We start from the raw sequence: 17308 nt of genomic DNA, 5'->3' as shown, positions 1-17308 counted from the left end.
AACTAAATACATATTCCCAAAAGAATAAGTGTATTGGCCAATAAATTTATGAAAAACACTCTCAACATCTTTAACAATCAGAAATGCAAATCAAAACTTCACTGAGATTTCATCTTACTCCAGTTAATATGACAGTTAAAAATAATATCAATACTAACAAATGCTGGCAAGCATGTGGAAGAAAAAGAACACTAATATACTTTTTTGTGGGATTATAAATTAGTTTAATCACTATGGAGGCTGGTACACAGTTTCTTCAAAAGACTAGGGATGGAAATACCATATGACCCAGATATAGCACACCTCAATATTTATCCAAAAGAAATGAAGCAGCATACATGTATGGTGACATATGCATACCCATGTTTATAGCAGCACAATTCACATTATCCAAATTGTGGAACCCACCTAGGTATCCTTCAACAGATAACTGGATAAAGAAAATGTGGCCTTTATACACAATGAAGGTTTTGTTCAGTCATAATGAAAAATAAAATTATGTCATTGGCAGAAAAACCAATGAAACTAAATGAGATTAGCCAAACTTGGAAAGCTTGACTTTCCAGGGTTATATGTTTTATCTCATAGATGTAAAAGCTAGAGAGGAAAGAAAAGGAAGCAAAGTCACCTCAAGAAAATCAGAGGGAGAGCAGTAGACTAGAGGAAGGAGACTGGGAAAGAGAGAAGGGGAGGAAAAGGGAGAGAGTATGAGAGAATGAAACAGCCCAAATTGTGAGTTGTGCATGTGGGAAAATATCACAATGCATCCTGTTATTATGTAAAACTGTGATGCACCTATAATATTTTAAAAACACTAAAATGTTGTACTTTCAGTTATAACACTAAGCTGAAGTCAATGCTTATATCTAAAAGAGGGAAAGTCTTGAGGCATTGTTTCTATATTCTCCATATTCTAATATTCCACAGCACAGATTTTGGGCACCTTTGTCAAAAATCATTTGGCTATAAATGCATGCAGTTATTTCTGTACATTCTCTTCTGTTAGTTGTGTGTTAGTTTATATCAATATCATGCTGTTTTGATTATTATAGCTTTGTAGTATGCTTTGAAGTCAAGTTGTGTGACTGAATCTGTTTTGTAGTGTTGTTTTTTTTTTTTTTTTTCCTCCTTTGAGGAGCCGGGGATTTGAACCGTGGTCCTAGCGCATGCTAGGCGAGTGCTCTCCAAATGGAGCTATTTCTTCAGCTCTGTGTGACTGAATCTGTAAATCAATCTGGATAGTATGGACATTTTAACAATATTAATTCTTCCAGTTCATAAACATTGGAAGTATTTCCCCTTTTGTCTGTGTTCTCTTCAGTTTCTTTCAGGAGGGTTTCATAATTTCCATTGCAGAAGTAAAAAGTAACCTAAATAATGGAAAAAAATTTGCCAGATGCTTATTTGACATTTTGATTTAGTATCTGGGATATACAAGAAACTGAATCAATAAAATAATAAACAGTCCAATTCAAAAATGGGCAAGTGATATGAATAGATACTTCTCAAAAGAAATTAAAACAATGGTCAACAAATTTATTTAAAAGATGCTCAACATCAGTAGGGGTGTGGTAAATACATTTTGAAGTCATGACAAGATATACTCTCACCAAAGCTAAAATGACTCTTATTTAAAAGAGCAATTTAAAAATTCTACAGACCAAAGGAAACTCTTATACATGGTTGGTTGAAATGTAAAGTAGTATAATCAGTATGTACAACAGTGTGAAGTTCCAAAAACAAGGAATAGAACTCTCACAGGATCCAATCATCTCACTTCTGTGTATACACACAATGGACAAGATATCAGTATATTGAAAAGATACCTCACTTGTCTATGTTTATTGCAGCACTATTTACAGTATCCAAGATATGGAATCAACCAAGATGTCCAATAAGTGACATAAATATGGCATTTATACCTAATAAAATATTATTGAGCCATAAAAAATGAAATTCTAACATTTTCAGTAACCGGAACCGGAAAACAATAAATGAAATAAATCAGGCAAAGAAAGGCAAATACTATGTGCTCCCTCTGATATACGTATACTAACGTTAATTTGAATATACAATGATCACTAGAGGCTTGAAAGAGTGGGTCAGGGGAATACAGAAAAGCTGGAGAACAATGGGTACCCAAAAATCAAATAGAATACATTCTGGTGTTCCATAGAACAGTGGAGCAACTATAGTTTATGGTACTCTATTGCATATCTCATGAAGAACTAGAAGAAAGGAGCCTGGTGACTCCAAATACACAGTAATGAGATGGAAATCAAAAAATTTCAAATGTTAAAGGAGATGGAAACTCTAATTTGATCATCACTTAGTGTATACATGTATGAAATCACATTCTCCATAAATAAATGCAACAGAAATAATAATAATAAATACAAAGAAATATTATCTATGTAAGGCCTTTACAGGCTCAGTGCTCTCAAGTTTTCCAAATTTCTGAGGTCTCATATCTCTTTAATATTTATAAAAATCTCTCCCCACATACTTATGCAATTCTGAGATTGTGGCAAGCATTTTAGGAAATTTAGTTATAATAGTCACCATTTGCCCTTGCATGTACTCCCACAAATTCACCTCATTTGTACCTTATTTCTTTGTCCTATTTTCCCCAACCTCATTTTCAAGCCAAACCTTGAACCCAATCCCTTTCTATGAATTCCAAAAGTGACAATACCCTGAAATAGTTACACGTAACATTTGGCTAAATAACGAGAATAATATGAGGAGTTCCTACTGTAGAAAACAATTATATACCACATATTATGTTATATTAATAATTATGTTAATTATTATGTTATATTAATTATACACTATATTGTAATCTGCACTTTTTTGGAAACTTCTACCACAGTGAAATTGTCATGGATGACCCTGTTCCTCAGATTCCTAGACTTCTTACCATGGCCCTGGGCTTTGTCCACAAAGCCCTACCCAAGTCACATGCCTTCCATCCATCCAGGTGTTTCTTTCTTTCTTTCTTCACTTCCTAGGCTAAAATATAATTACATTTTTTGCTTCTAAAACAGAGTTCAATTTTCTCAGGATTATTTCATCCTTAGATCTTTAGAAGAAAGAATGAAATTCTATATCTAACGAGGTTATAATTTATAAATACCATTTTTCACTGCTCTCATTAGATCATTAGAAAAATAGCTGATCTATTAAAACTTTGATTCTTGGATATTATTTCCTTTTTAAAAAATTTTAACTGTTTTTTTCTTTGCCTTATTTAGATATGTCCACTGGTGTCTGGCATAAATGCCTTGGATGTACCCAGGACAATATAGCCACATGGAAAACTTTTGAATGTTTCATTTTACAGAGAGAAATATCAAAGAGAAACAGTATGGGAAAATAAAACTATTCAAGTTCATGTTTAAATAAAGTCATATTCTCCATTCCATTACCAAGTGATACATACCATAGGCCAAACTCTGCCCTAGGTTATATGCACGCATTTCTTTATGACTTTAGTGGGAATCATTCATGTATAACTGAAGGCATCAGTTAGCCCTTTGGGCAGAAAAGTGACTACCCACAAAAAACGCAAAAATAATCTAAGTCTTATTATACTTGGCTTTTAGGTGAAAATGACATAATATAAATGACAATTCCATTAGATAACAGGTTTTAAAAAGCACTACCATCAAATTTTTACCATTACAAATTTTACAGTATTACCATAGTGGCATTTTCAAGACAAGAGATTGTTGAAAAACTAACTGGAAATGTGAAAATACTCTTATTTTTACAGCAATGTTCAATTTTAGTAGTGTATGTAATAAACACAGACTATATTTGTATATATGTTCCTTTGGTATATATTGTACATTTTATAGCTATTGGCTGAGAATCATTTTCTAGCAGAAACAAGTAACTGCTAAATTTGTCTTTAAATAACGGTTTCTAAGTTTAAATGTTAATTTATTCATGGCTTGCTATATGTCTTGATTGGAGGTATTCCCATAACAAAGGTCTTACTAGACGTACATTTTGTTGCAATATTAGACCAATAACATTCAAACTTGTAAAAGGTGAACACCATAACGGATGCTCTTTTTATACATATTAGCTCAAAAAAATTTTTTTGGTGTATATGTAGGATATGTTGCCTATAAAACTAATGATATAAACGTTAAGCAGTTTAATAGCAATAAACATGTGAGATTAGAAGTAGGAAAGAAAACTTGAGTTATCTTTTAGGAGAAAAGCAAAACACTTCATAGTTCTAGATAAACTTCCAAGCTACTTTTCTCAAGTTTTTGATTTTTGTTTTTGTTTTTGTTTTGTATAGCACACAATATAGTTATTTCTAAGTAACTCATGCTTCCCACTCTTACTGACACCTTTCACTATTTTTACATCCACCTGTTGTTTTGTTCCTCTTCTGGAGGATTCCATCCTTCATCTTCTTCCAATGAAAAGTCTAAGTAGCCAGGTGCTGTGGCTCACACCTGAAATCCCAGCAACTCAGGAGGCTGAGGCAGGAGGACTGTGAGTTCAAATCTAGCCTCAGCAACTTAGGGAGGCCTTACACAACAGTAAGACTTTCTCTAATAAAATATAAAAAAGGGCTGGGGATATGGCTTGGTAGTTAAGTGCCCCTGGGTTCAATTGCTGGTACCAAGAAAAAAGTCACTTAACCTTCAAGAATTCGTTAATATTAGACCTTCTTTATGCATCCGTCCTAACAATATTCAAATTGGAGTTGAAACGTCCTGCCTTGAATTCTGCTTATTTTACTACATACTTCTTAGTCCATGACAGCAGGAGGACAGGAAGAAATAATTCTTGGTCCCAACTTCAGCCCAGTGGTGACATAATAGTGTATGGACATCAGAATATTTTTAAAGCATCTCAATAATGCTTTTTCTACAGCAGAGAATTATTGACATGATCCAATATGTTGCAGCTGATACAAAATGTGCAACATATCAAAAATCTGATCCTTTTGTAATTTCCATTTGGGAAAATGAAACAACTATCCATGAAATTATGCAAGGCAGAAAGCTGGGATTCATCAACAATCTTCTTTCCCTTAAATTCTGCATTTCTTCTATCAAAAAAAACCCTTTAATTCCTAAACTCATTTCAAAGTTAACCAATTTGCATATTTATTATTGCCTTTGCAACCCATGATATACTTAAGTCTCACTTGGGTTATCAGAGACTCTAAAACACCTCTTTACTTTTACCTTCAGGCAACTTGTCCCTCACTGAAGTCAAAGTGGTCTTTAGTAAAATATAATCTGCTTGTATTATTATCCCTACTTCTCCTCACCTCTAATCTTCTGTCCCTTACAGAAAATATTTCAAGAGAGTTCCATTTAAGAAATCTTAACCTGTCCAATTATCAAACCTAGCCTATTCTAACAACTGTCCTCATTTCATACTAGGATCCACTTTGTCTGGTGCATTTGAGTCACACTGGCCTTTTAGTGTCTCACATACAACACATTACCATTTACAAAAGAGAATTTTCACTAATTTCTGTGCACATAAGAAATATTCTCTCATTGCAGGGAGTTTATAGGTCATGAAGTACTTTATCAGACATTTTTCTATTTGTTCAAATTTATGGTATAAGCTCAGTCAAGTGTATGTTTCCAGTTTGTAGTGGATATACTAACATTTTGAGCTACTTAATTTTTCTGGATTGCACAGTTTTTAACTAAAAGGTCAAGAATTAAAGAGTTGCCTTCTGATTAAATATTACATTTTAAAGTCACATGCAAAAAAAATGCACAGAGAATACCTCTTTCCATAACCAAGTAGGAAGAACCCCATTTTCCCATTGAAGGTATCAAGAGTTAGTTCTGTATGGCATGGGTCAGGTGAGCAGGGTGGCTTAAAGGAATATTCTTTCTTTAAGCTACTATAGTCCAATGGGTTACCATAAATTATAGAAATATTAAACAGAACTCTATATAAGATTACATGCTGTTATACATTTAAACCACTAGTAGGAATGAGGAATGTAGTTGCAAAATGTATTAAATTTAACTATTTGCATGCCCTGTGTAAATATGTGAAGTAGTAAATATTTACATTACAAATATGTACAAAATATGTACATGCACAAAAATTATATTTACATTAAAATCTGTCTTTGGTTTATGTGAGTTTTTTTGGATTTTTGTTCGGAAAAATTTGAAAACTAATGACTATCTTCACAGTGACCTAGGTTCATGGCAATTTATTATTTTTGATTTAAGATCAGAGAAATTTAATAGTCAAATTTAGGCAGGTAATTTAAATCCCCAAAATCTCATTTTTCTCTTCTCTATAATGGGGATAATATACATCAATGCCAGAAAATTATTACTAGCGTTTGCAGAGTAAACATGTAGAATGCTTCTTAGCGTTCACATAAATCAGTGTTTAATAATGGCAACTATTATCATTTTTATCTGATCATTGTAAAAAACTTCATTAATCCTATTGATCAGTTCTTAATTTCGAATAACCCAAAACCATCCATCTAACCTGAGTGATAGTCAGATGGCTAGATAGAGAAAGCTTTGCACAATGTTTAATATACATATGCATGCACACTTATGTATACACACACGTGTACAGTTAATCATTAAAAGCAATGATGATCATTAAAGGAATAGTATGATTGAGATTCTCTTGGAGAGGGAGTGAGGGCTGAGGCAGTGTTCCTATGAAAATCCCAAGACACAGAGCTTTCTCAGCTGACTAGGAAAGCTTCTGTAGCGTGTATGTTTTATGTTACACCTATGAATAGGGACGTGGAAAACCCTTACTAAGTGTGCACATGGGCTTATACTAGAGAGATTAATTGAGAGACTTGTTTTATCTATTCTAACAAATGTTGGTTAAATTGCATTTTCTTTTTCTCCAGAACTATCAATAGTTTTCCTTTTACAGATTGAATACATAAATCAAAAGAACATACTTCACAAACAATGATTATAAAACTCCTATCCTTCATCTATTGATTCTTAACTTTATTTACTCATACTTTTTTCCTTCATTGTATTGGATTAGAACTGCTCTTTTTCTACACTGTTGTAGCTAGAATCATCTGTAGCCTTTTATTGTCAATGCTTCAAGGAGCCTTCCAAATAGCATAGAAAATGTGAACGACCCCATTGCTAAATCATTTCCTATGTTGAAATATTTCATTGGTTTCAAATTACCATAGTTGATTTACTGCAATTCAGCATAATTACTAGACCAGTAACTATACTGATGATTCTTTGATGCTATTTATCCGATAAAATGTTTAAAACTGTGTAAGGGCAAAACTATTTTCATAGAAAACTGGTGTCTTACTTTTTTTTTGTTATTTTTAGATATACATGTCAGCAGAGTGTATTTTGACATATTATACATGCCTGGAGTATAACTTCCCAATCTGTGGTTGTACATAATGTGGTTTCCCTGGTTGTGTATTTATATATGAACATAGGAAAGCTATGTCCAATTCATTCTATTGTCTTTCCTATTCCCATCCCTTCTCCCTTCCCTTCATTCCCCTTTGTCTAATCCAATGAACTTCTATTCTTCCCTCTGACCCTCATTGTGTGTTAGTGTCTGCATATCCAAGAGACCCAGGTTCTACTTTTAAAGGACTGGCAACTAAATACATATACATCCAAATGTTTTTATTTCCCTACTAATCCATAACAAAATGCTGAAATAAAATTATTTTATATACACTAAAACTTTAAAAAAGACAGTTCTCTCAATAACTATGATACCTGCTGACCCAATATAAAAACTAAGGATTGAAAAAAACTGCTAATATTATCAGTACCCCATCTGATAATGAAAAGTATGAATTGATTTTTCCAGTTTTAGTGTATAAATACAACATAAGGAATTTAAGCTTGATATAATTTGAAATAGCCAATATATTAAACCCCAAAGTGAAATTTAAATTGGCAATCATGTCAGATTCAAGTCCCTGAATGAATATTAATTTAAAAACTAATCATTTTCCAACAGGTTTCTGCTTCAAAATGTTAGTGTTGGAATAACCGCTGTTATATCTCTATAAAAATATTGAACATATTTTTGTTTAGGAAATCAGATCTCTAATGTTCACTGTGTCTAGCTCTTCCTGACTTCTTGTTGCCTGGGGATTTAATTATTTAAAACCATCTCTTTTTTCTGATTTTGGGGAATTAGAATTTCAATTTTATTGATGGGAAGCTGATACTAAGTGAACTGAGGTACAGCATGTGATTAGACTCATTTAATAATCTTACGTAACCAGATCTTCATAAGTTAAATTCTGATTTCTGGAACATTCCATGAGCAGAGGTGTAGCTTTATTTTTAAACACACATAAAAACACACTGTATAAATTCATTGACCATGGAAGTAGAGGAGGGTAAATACATACACATATGTTAAGTATGAAATTGTAACTGAACACTTGATAAAACCAGTCATTCATTATTTATAGGTTCTATCCTATACCTTACATGACAGAAGTCCTTAATCCCCAAATTAAACAGTTTGGAGACATTATATCATAATGCAGTAGTAAATTATGTCTTATTTTAAAACTTTTTTTCTGAAAATGATCTTTGCAACCGTGTAATATAGGAGTAACAAGTTGCATTTGTCTCTATCCTGCACACAAAAATTAAACAAAAATTGTTTTTGTATAAATACTAGGTAGCATGGGAAAGCATAAAAAAAGCAGGAGCCAATCATTAATTACAGGCAGGTGACTATCACTCACCATCTCAGCAAAGTTCCACATTCTAATTACTTGTGCATCATAGCATATTCCTCTTACTTTTTCAAGTGGAATTCAAAGGGCTCCCATTTCGTACATCTAACCCAATCATCTTATTACAAAAGTAGGGAAACTGAGTCAAGTGAATTTCTTGAAACTACAGAGGAGCATTACTTCAATTGGATTTTCCAACTACTAATCTCTGTTCCTCTCATTACTTCTTACATCAGCTTTTAAGGACATTTATTTCTTATTAAATTCTGTAATATGAATTCTTATAAATTTCATATCTCAAATGCATTCAGAGTGGTGTCCAATGTAAAGGAACCCTATGCCAATTTCCAGTTTAAATAATTATTCTTTAGTTTTCATTTGGATGAATCCAGAGTCTCATGATGCTGGGTACCCCTAAAATATTCAATAAAGTACCAGATGAATAAATGACTAATCTGAATGGCTTTTCTAAAGCTTTACAATTGATTAGTTCCATAATTTTAATACATAATATAGAATGGTTTAAAATTCATGCAAAAAATAAGTACAAATTGGAAAGGATGTTTTCTCATGATAAACAGTTATGAAATAAAGTAGGCTCATTAAATTGTAAGTACTTAACCTTTTCTTCAAAGAAGAGGAAGATTTTAAATTTATAAAGAAATTTTGCCTAAACTGGGCAATGAGTCATATTTGACATGTATTGAAATGATAATGCAGATATCAATAGGCACTCTGAGAGTATTTTACTCTCAGGAGAGGAATTCAGCCATGGGTACCTTTTTGCATTTAGATTTTAAACTTTCTTTGTAAGGTTTTTCATCTAATTCTGTCTGCCAAAATCAGACCTAGTTTCATACATAAAGCAAAACAAAGAAAATTTAAAATTTTTTCTTATCATTGTTGATACAAACCTATGCAACAAACATCTTTTTGGCATCTTCTGCAGAGTTCCTCTCTTTAGTAGTTTGTATTTCCATATTTTTTAACATTAAATCACAATTCTGTTGCACTGCTCAATGCAACAAATAGACAACTTCAGGACATATATATGATATATAATGGGTTCCCTGTTAACTACTGAAGAACTGGGAGGCCAGACCCGAAACTATCATGTGCTGCAGGCAGGGCCTGATGTCAGACATGATTTACCATTCCAGTGTCTTTTCAACCCTACTGGCATGTAAATGCTTCTTCCTGCCAACTGCATACACTCAAACCATATCCTAACTAAAATCTCTGAGTAGAAATGGTATATCACGCTGATTGAACAGTACTTTGCCCATGCCTTCTTAAAAATCATAAATAGGAAAAATAACAGAATGAGACAAACATCATTACCCTATGTACATGTATGATTACACAAATGGTATAACTCTACATCATGTACAACCAGAGAAACAACAGTTGTACCCCATTTGTGTACAACGAATCAAAAATAAATTTTAAAATAAAGCATAATTACCTTTCTGCATTTATGTTCTTCCTAAATGTTCTTCCTAAGTATTTTAATGTACTGCTATGCCAGCCAATACATAGAATATTTTCAGTTATAATCAGGTAAAACAAAGACGTGTACAAAGTATATTTAAACAGTCGATAATGATATCTATGTTGAACTGATACTTGAGAGTCAAATAATAATGCTCAAGACCCTCTGGGGTAGTCCTTACTACCTGGTTCAAGACAAATATATATATGAAAAATCAGAGATAAATTTCATAAAATTAACAAGGTTGCAAAAGTCCTCTAATGTAAGTGGGGTGTGCATGGACCAGTGAGTGGGTGCCAGCAGGAAAACATACTGGGAACTGTGGTAGACAACATCTCCATCTCTAGTTTAAAAGGCAAAGGTGGCTTTGGCAGTATTGAGCTACTCCAGCGCCCTGAAGAGACAAATGGAAATATTGTGTCTCTATTCCAGAGACTGTAAATACCAGCCATCTCACAGCTCTCTCAGCCTTTAACAGTTTCAAAGGCTCATACAAACTGTGGTTGACAACTAAAATAATAATGTAACACCTTTTGAGTGCCTCAAGTGTAAAGTTCATTTATTCTAAGGTCACCATTTTAATGTAACAGCCAAATTTTATTCACATTATCAGATACTATCTGAGAAAGACAGCTGTAAGAATCAGGCAAGGGTTTTAACACTGCCATGACTAATAAAATTAATACTAGATGCCAAGGGTTCTTACATTTTTTTTTTTTAGAAAAATAAGATATACTAACCCAAACCAAGCAAAATTTCCTGAATATACTCTTACCACAGAAAGACTGTCCTTACGCTTCTGGAGGAGTTTTTACAGTGGTTTTGGAGGGGGTTGGGATCTGCTAGCTTATCAAGAGGATACATCATTAGGTCATTGAAATATTTTTCTTCTTTGGTTGTCATTTACACATACCTGAAATCTTTAAAGATGATTGCTTTTGATTTTGTGAGTAGAAGTCATTTTGCGAGTGAGAAAGGAAAAGAGATCCTTGTGTTTAACCAAATGTTAAATGTTTTTTATTTAACTCACCTGCACACTAAGATGAATCCATTTCTTCAAAAGAATTCTCCCCAGTGTCATTACTTTTATTGGAGGCTGCAAACCACTTACTGTGCGATAATAAAACATGGTCTCTTTCCTGGATATTGTAAGTTTGAACACAGTCTGCCCATCCCCCGTCTTTTCTATAATGCACCTTAGGAAGCAACCAGAGAAGAGAGAAAAGGTCAGCATCTAACCAAAAAGACATGCTAAGACATTTTGCAGTGACAGTGGTATTAATGTGACCCCAAATTCCATTCAAAATGGTACACAATGAATGAGTGCCTGTATGTCATATTCAAAGAAAGCTTTATTCCAATGAAGAAGTCATTTTATTTCAGGAAAAAGTAATATTCTTATTTACAATATATTCCCCAGAGCCTCAACACCCTTCATTAGAGATTCATGATGGAAACTAAAGTGGTTGAATCATTCTGCAAAACTAACATTCAGCCTATTGGCTCATTAGTTCCTCTGCTATTTCTTTTATAGGAAGTGGTACAACACTACATCCCGTTTGGGTATTGAGTCACCAGTGCAAATCTTTTTTTTTTTTTTTTTTTTTTTTATGTAAAGAGAATTCAGTGTCCACGAAAAGCTCTAAATTGTTAGCCCTGAAGTCAGAATCGCTCAATTTAATTCCCATGATGAAATGGAGAATAGACAACTATGGTCTCTACTTACCCCATCATCAATTGGCCAGAAGCCAAAGCCAGTTCCTGTAAGATGTTTGGCTACCTCTCCATGACATATGGCCCAACTGAGGTACTGATAGAATGTTAATGTTCTTGGGTGAATGGATAATCTTGTAAAACCACAGTAAAATGATATTTTGTTGGAAGAATTTTTGGAAAATTTCTAGGTATCATGTTAGATCAATTACCAAACTATTTTTAAAAGTCACTTCTATATTTAATTGCAGTGGCACAACTCTGCGATTCTGAGTCTCTTTCTTCATCTAACTTCTGCCTCCTCATCTCATGCCAGATCCTGGAACCCTCTTCCTCTGGGTCAAGGTCATCTAAGTGTTCTCCATTTGTGCTCACTTAACTCACCACTGCTAAGAAAGAGCAAGGACCTAACGTGTTCTCCATTAGATCACTAGTATCCCGTGGGTAGAAGCATGCTTGGTATATGCAAACCCTCAAAAAGTGATCAATTAAATAAGCATCCAATAGGCAAGGTGATATTGGACCAACCAAGAATTACTGTTAAGGATGTTTTAAAATTTTCCCTAAAGGGTACATCTTTCACAAATCATGTCTTCTCATTTGCAACTATTTTTTGGAGAGTTGGGAGATAACAAGATTAAAGAACATCTGTAGTCACCTCTTTTACTGACACTAATAATTCATTTTGTACATAGCTTTGGTAATAAATATATGAGAGCAAGTACATTTTTAGTTTGGGCAAATAATTTTAGTGGACATAAAGGTTTTAAATAAATCTTGCAAATTCTTTTTCAACTCTTTGATAGTTGGATACTTCTATCTCTCTGGAATAAAAGAGTGTCTCTGTATCCCTTGCCTCCAGGTCTTAAACAATCGAAGAAGAGTTTGCCTCGGTTCATTTTTCTTGAGTTTAAATCTACAAGTGAGAATTTGATCATTACTCAAGAATGTATTTGCCAAATGCAGACTTATTTCCCCAAGCTTACTGAAAATGCATTTCTTAATATGTTATTGATTATCTTCCTTGCTATTTTGTTTGCTTGTAAACATACTAGCTTTGGTAGATAATAAATGTGAGAGGAAGGCAGGTAGCAAAATATTTAGGAACTGGATTTATTCTGCTCCTGGATAAACAATAATTGGATAATCCATGTTTTGTTTGTTTTACTTATCTAGTGCAAACACCCCGAAATTCCCCCAATTCCCATTGGTATTTTAGTTTTGAGAATGAAAATGACCTTGATAAAAGCAAGAAACTCTCAAAACCATAAAACATGTTACCACTTCTATAAATAACCCTCTGCCTCATTTTAGTAAGCAATGCCAATAGAAGATGGATCTGGTAAAGATATGCCATTTAAACTTGAAAAAAATATTTTAGCCTACCCCTATTTTTCAAGAAAGCATATTTTAAGACTGTGTTGATGCTAGTTACATAAACAGAGTATCTCAGATTTACTGGAATTTTCAAAAGTATGAAAGCAAGACTTTCTTCTAGGGGAGTTATAGAAATAAGGATAAGGGTTTGTGATTATTTCTTCTGCAAATTCAAAACAAAATGAAAACTGCAAACTTTCACTTAACAAATTAAAACTAAACATTCAAGACATTTAAGTCATATTTTCTTATGAGACTATAATACTTCCCTGGTTTCTTTCCCAAGTTTTTAGATATTTAACCAATACTTTCACACAAAGTAAAAAAAAAAAAAAAAAGCCTCAGAAAAATCCTACTTATTAAAAGTAGGTTAGCCAATTTAAAGGAAACATCACTTATCAATTGAGAAAATACTACAGAATGAAAAACAGGTAATTAAATAAGCTAACAAAAGATGGTGGTGAGGAAGTCCTACCTGAACTTCTTTTGAAAGCATTGCTGTTGGAATGAAAAGAATGAAAGCTTTGGCAATCTCTCACACTTACCTAGAAATTTCTTAACTAATTAGAAAATGAAAACACCATGAAGTAAAAGGCCAAAAGCTATATCCTTTCAGAGATGAAGTGTTATTCGTCTATTCAACTCATATTGCTGAGCATCTCAGTGTCAAACACCCTTCTTGGGAAAAAAAGAATGAATAAAACAGTCCTAAGCCCTTAGAGAGCTGCTGTCTGGCCGATAAAAATTTCATAGCCTACTAGGCATACTTCATTTATATAAATTAGACCAAGACTTAAAAATTTCAATTATTTGTTGTGGCCATGGCTTACAACTCATGCTGAGTCTCATAAAGCCTCTAAAGGCTAAGACCAAAGGTTTAGCTAACCTGCCCAGAAATAAGTGATTCAGGTGTAAAAAGGCCTACCTGCCTGCCTTGAAACCATCTTAACACATTTTTTTTTCATAGTTCACTTCATCCATAGAAAAGACAAAACAACTTAGAAAAAATATTTGGTATTTTTTGGTATTTTTTTTTGGTACCATGTATATGGTATACATGGAATAGAGATTAACATAGTAGTTGTCCTTCAACTGCATGAATTCCATGGTGATAGTGTTCATTTCTAGTTTGGACTTTAGGTTGCAATCATCTCCACTACTGCCAATTTTGCAGGGTCCTAAGAAAATGAAAAACACACCACTACTTACATTACACCTTCTCGCTCAGGTTTCAGCCACACAGTGAAAGTAAATGCTACTTCCAGCCTCGGAGAAGGAAGAGAAGAATAACAATTCCTGTGATTTCCAAAAATAAAACTTGTAGAGTTGCTCTGGGAGTGAGGATGCAGATCATCCTTGTCTGGAATGAGGCAGCTCCTGAGGCCTGCTGAGAAAAGGGCAGTGTACGTAGGGGACGAAGATCGGTGGGGGCAACCTTGAATGCAAAATCGCTGGGTGCAGAACTGAACACTTTCAGCATCCACGGAGATGTGACAGAAAGTACTTCGGTCTGGGAGTCCACACACGGCTTGGGTTGGCACAAGTGAAACCTTCTTGAAAGCTCCCACATTCTCCAGCCTTGGGAAAAGACCCTGGGAATCAGCCAATGATACTGAAGCAAAATAGGCAAATATCAATGTTTCAATGATCTGAAACAAGAAACCAAAGTCCAATGAAAGAGCCAGGCAATTCATGTTTACAAAAAAGCATTCTTCTCTTGATAAGGCATTCCTAAATAAATAATCAAGCCCTCTCCGCTTGCCAGCAACACTTTGAAGCAGGTTCCTTTAAGTAATGTTGAGATATTCCTCCATCTTGGGCAAACAGCAGGCACGTTTTCACACAGAGATAATACCAAAGATGTTCTTAGCAAAGGCCAAGACATGAGGAGGAGCTGGTGTCTAGGAATCAAAAACAGAGCATGTCAAGTGTAACCTGCTGAGTCTTTAAAATTTAACGTCATCCTAAGCATAAGGATTTTGAGTCCCTGATGCAAAACACTGAACTTCTCCAAAAACATTTTGAATTACATTGCATAGAATAAAATAGTCATTACTTTGATAAATATCTCAATTTTATTGAGCAAATCAGGGACTTCAGAAGTCCCCCAGACAACCAGTCTACTTATAAGCAATCATTAATATATTTGAACATATAGCAACTTTCGGTTATTTATCCACCCCCGGGGCATTAGCACTGTCTACCATATTTAATGAGGTAAAGAATTGTATAGATTTTCTTTACACATGCACTGTATGTTGTAACCCAGAGCTAACTTGCAGATGCCCAAAATAAAGCTGGCAAAGCACTTTGGGCCTTTCCCCTTATCCCAGCATGTGCAGCAACTTTAAGCTTACAGTAAAGCTGATTAGAAATCTAACACCATCTGTCTGTCCTATGCCTTAATATTTAGTAAACATTTGTGTTAGTGTTTCCTCATATGACTACATATTTGTAGGTTAAATATGGATTCCTAATACTGTGTAAGTAATTGTATTGATAAATAAGCTGAGTTACCCTTTCTTTATTGCATTTCAACCAGTCATTGAGTGTGACTAATGGCTCTTCAACACAACCACTGTCCCTCGTTGCCTGGCAACACTACCGTAAACCTGGTAGCTCTTAGGAAATAGGGCACAGCAGCAGGAATGCTAGAAGAAAGGTGCCCAGGTAAGTATTTTGCACAGCAAACACTTAGTTACCTGAAAGTCACAATGCAGTCTGCTTGGTGCTGGCCCTCCAGGAACTGAGCTCCCCAAGCTTTCAACTGATAACTTCAAGCAGTGGGAGGGACCTGGATGGGATCGTGCATGCATAATTTTAAAGTAGCAGCACACCTTATCCTATAATCCCTCCTTGGTCCCTTCTCTCTCCTGTTTTCATGCTCCTCATTCATTTAATTCTTTAATCAAAATGAACTGTCACATTAGAAACCCTGAGTAATTTCCAGTGCACTTTCCTTACAGGGGATACAAAATGAGATTCTAAACTCTATTAATGCCCTAAAAGTTTAGTCAATGATTGAAGTTTTTTCTGACCATTCTGTCACTGTTGTTACTGTATCTTTCACCCCAGGATACCCTCTCCTGAATACACAAAGGTCTTAAGATTATGAAGGATATCTGATATTATTTCTAAATGTTGGGTTTGAAAAGTAGGGATTTCAAACAAACTACTGAAGCAATGAGATTGAATTGAATTTAGCTGCCTAATTGCACATGAATACGTGTGGATTTATGTGCTCATGTTTCTGGTCAGTTCTTCCCCCTACCGTATCTCATTTTAGATGAGAAATGCTCTAATTCAACAGATATTTCTGATCTTCCAATCATATCTTTAAAATGGAAAACCTTCTTCCAGAAACAACTAGTCAATTGTGGCTTTGTTCTCTATGAGGTACTATATTATAGGCAAATATATTATTAAATAAAATAACTTATGGAGAACAAAGTCACAATATAGAAATAAATGTCCCTATGGTGTTCATAAGGCCTTCAGAGACAAACCCAAATCATCTTCTCCCTAATTCCTTCTAATTTCTCTCCCATGAGCACATTCTAGCATTAGACTTTGCATCTTTTGTCAAAATACCCTAGAATCCCTTCTTGATTATTATATTCTTATAAGGGCATTTTTAATTAAAAACAACTTTAATTGTAAAACCAGCTAATAAGTAAGGACTTCTGAGAATCTGGAAAAATATTTTTTAAAGAGATGTTAATATGATGAATTAGACAAATGGACTATTTAGACACACTATTAAAATATGCAATCAACCTGTTTTCATAAAAGTTCTTCTATAACTGACTTCATATCTTATAAAGATTTATTTTAGTTTTTAACTATGGTACTATAGCCTATCATTTTGGTCATTATTCCAAGATATTTTTTTCCAACAGAGAACAACTCCTACTTTGTAGTACAGAATGGACAATCTAAGATGAGCACCTCTGCTCCATATTAAGAGACTGTGCCTTTGATGTTCAAGGGCA

The 17308-nt window shown here is 34.1% G+C and overlaps 1 protein-coding gene across 1 annotated transcript in view; it reads right to left on the bottom strand.

Moving 5' to 3' along the window:
• Ush2a (usherin) overlaps positions 1 to 15010 on the bottom strand; it is a 746720-nt gene extending 731710 nt beyond the window's left edge. The window contains exons 1-2 of the mRNA XM_047521110.1: positions 14526 to 15010; positions 11257 to 11422 (exon numbers count right to left, since the gene is read on the bottom strand). Of these exons, the coding sequence (XP_047377066.1) occupies positions 11257 to 11422; positions 14526 to 15010 (651 nt within the window). The remainder of the gene's footprint in view (positions 1 to 11256; positions 11423 to 14525) is intronic.
• Between the last annotated feature and the right edge of the window lie 2298 nt (positions 15011 to 17308).

This window comes from Sciurus carolinensis, chromosome 12 (assembly GCF_902686445.1).
Source record: "Sciurus carolinensis chromosome 12, mSciCar1.2, whole genome shotgun sequence".
Taxonomy (NCBI): domain Eukaryota; kingdom Metazoa; phylum Chordata; class Mammalia; order Rodentia; family Sciuridae; genus Sciurus; species Sciurus carolinensis.
This window is presented reverse-complemented; position numbering and strand designations above follow the sequence as displayed.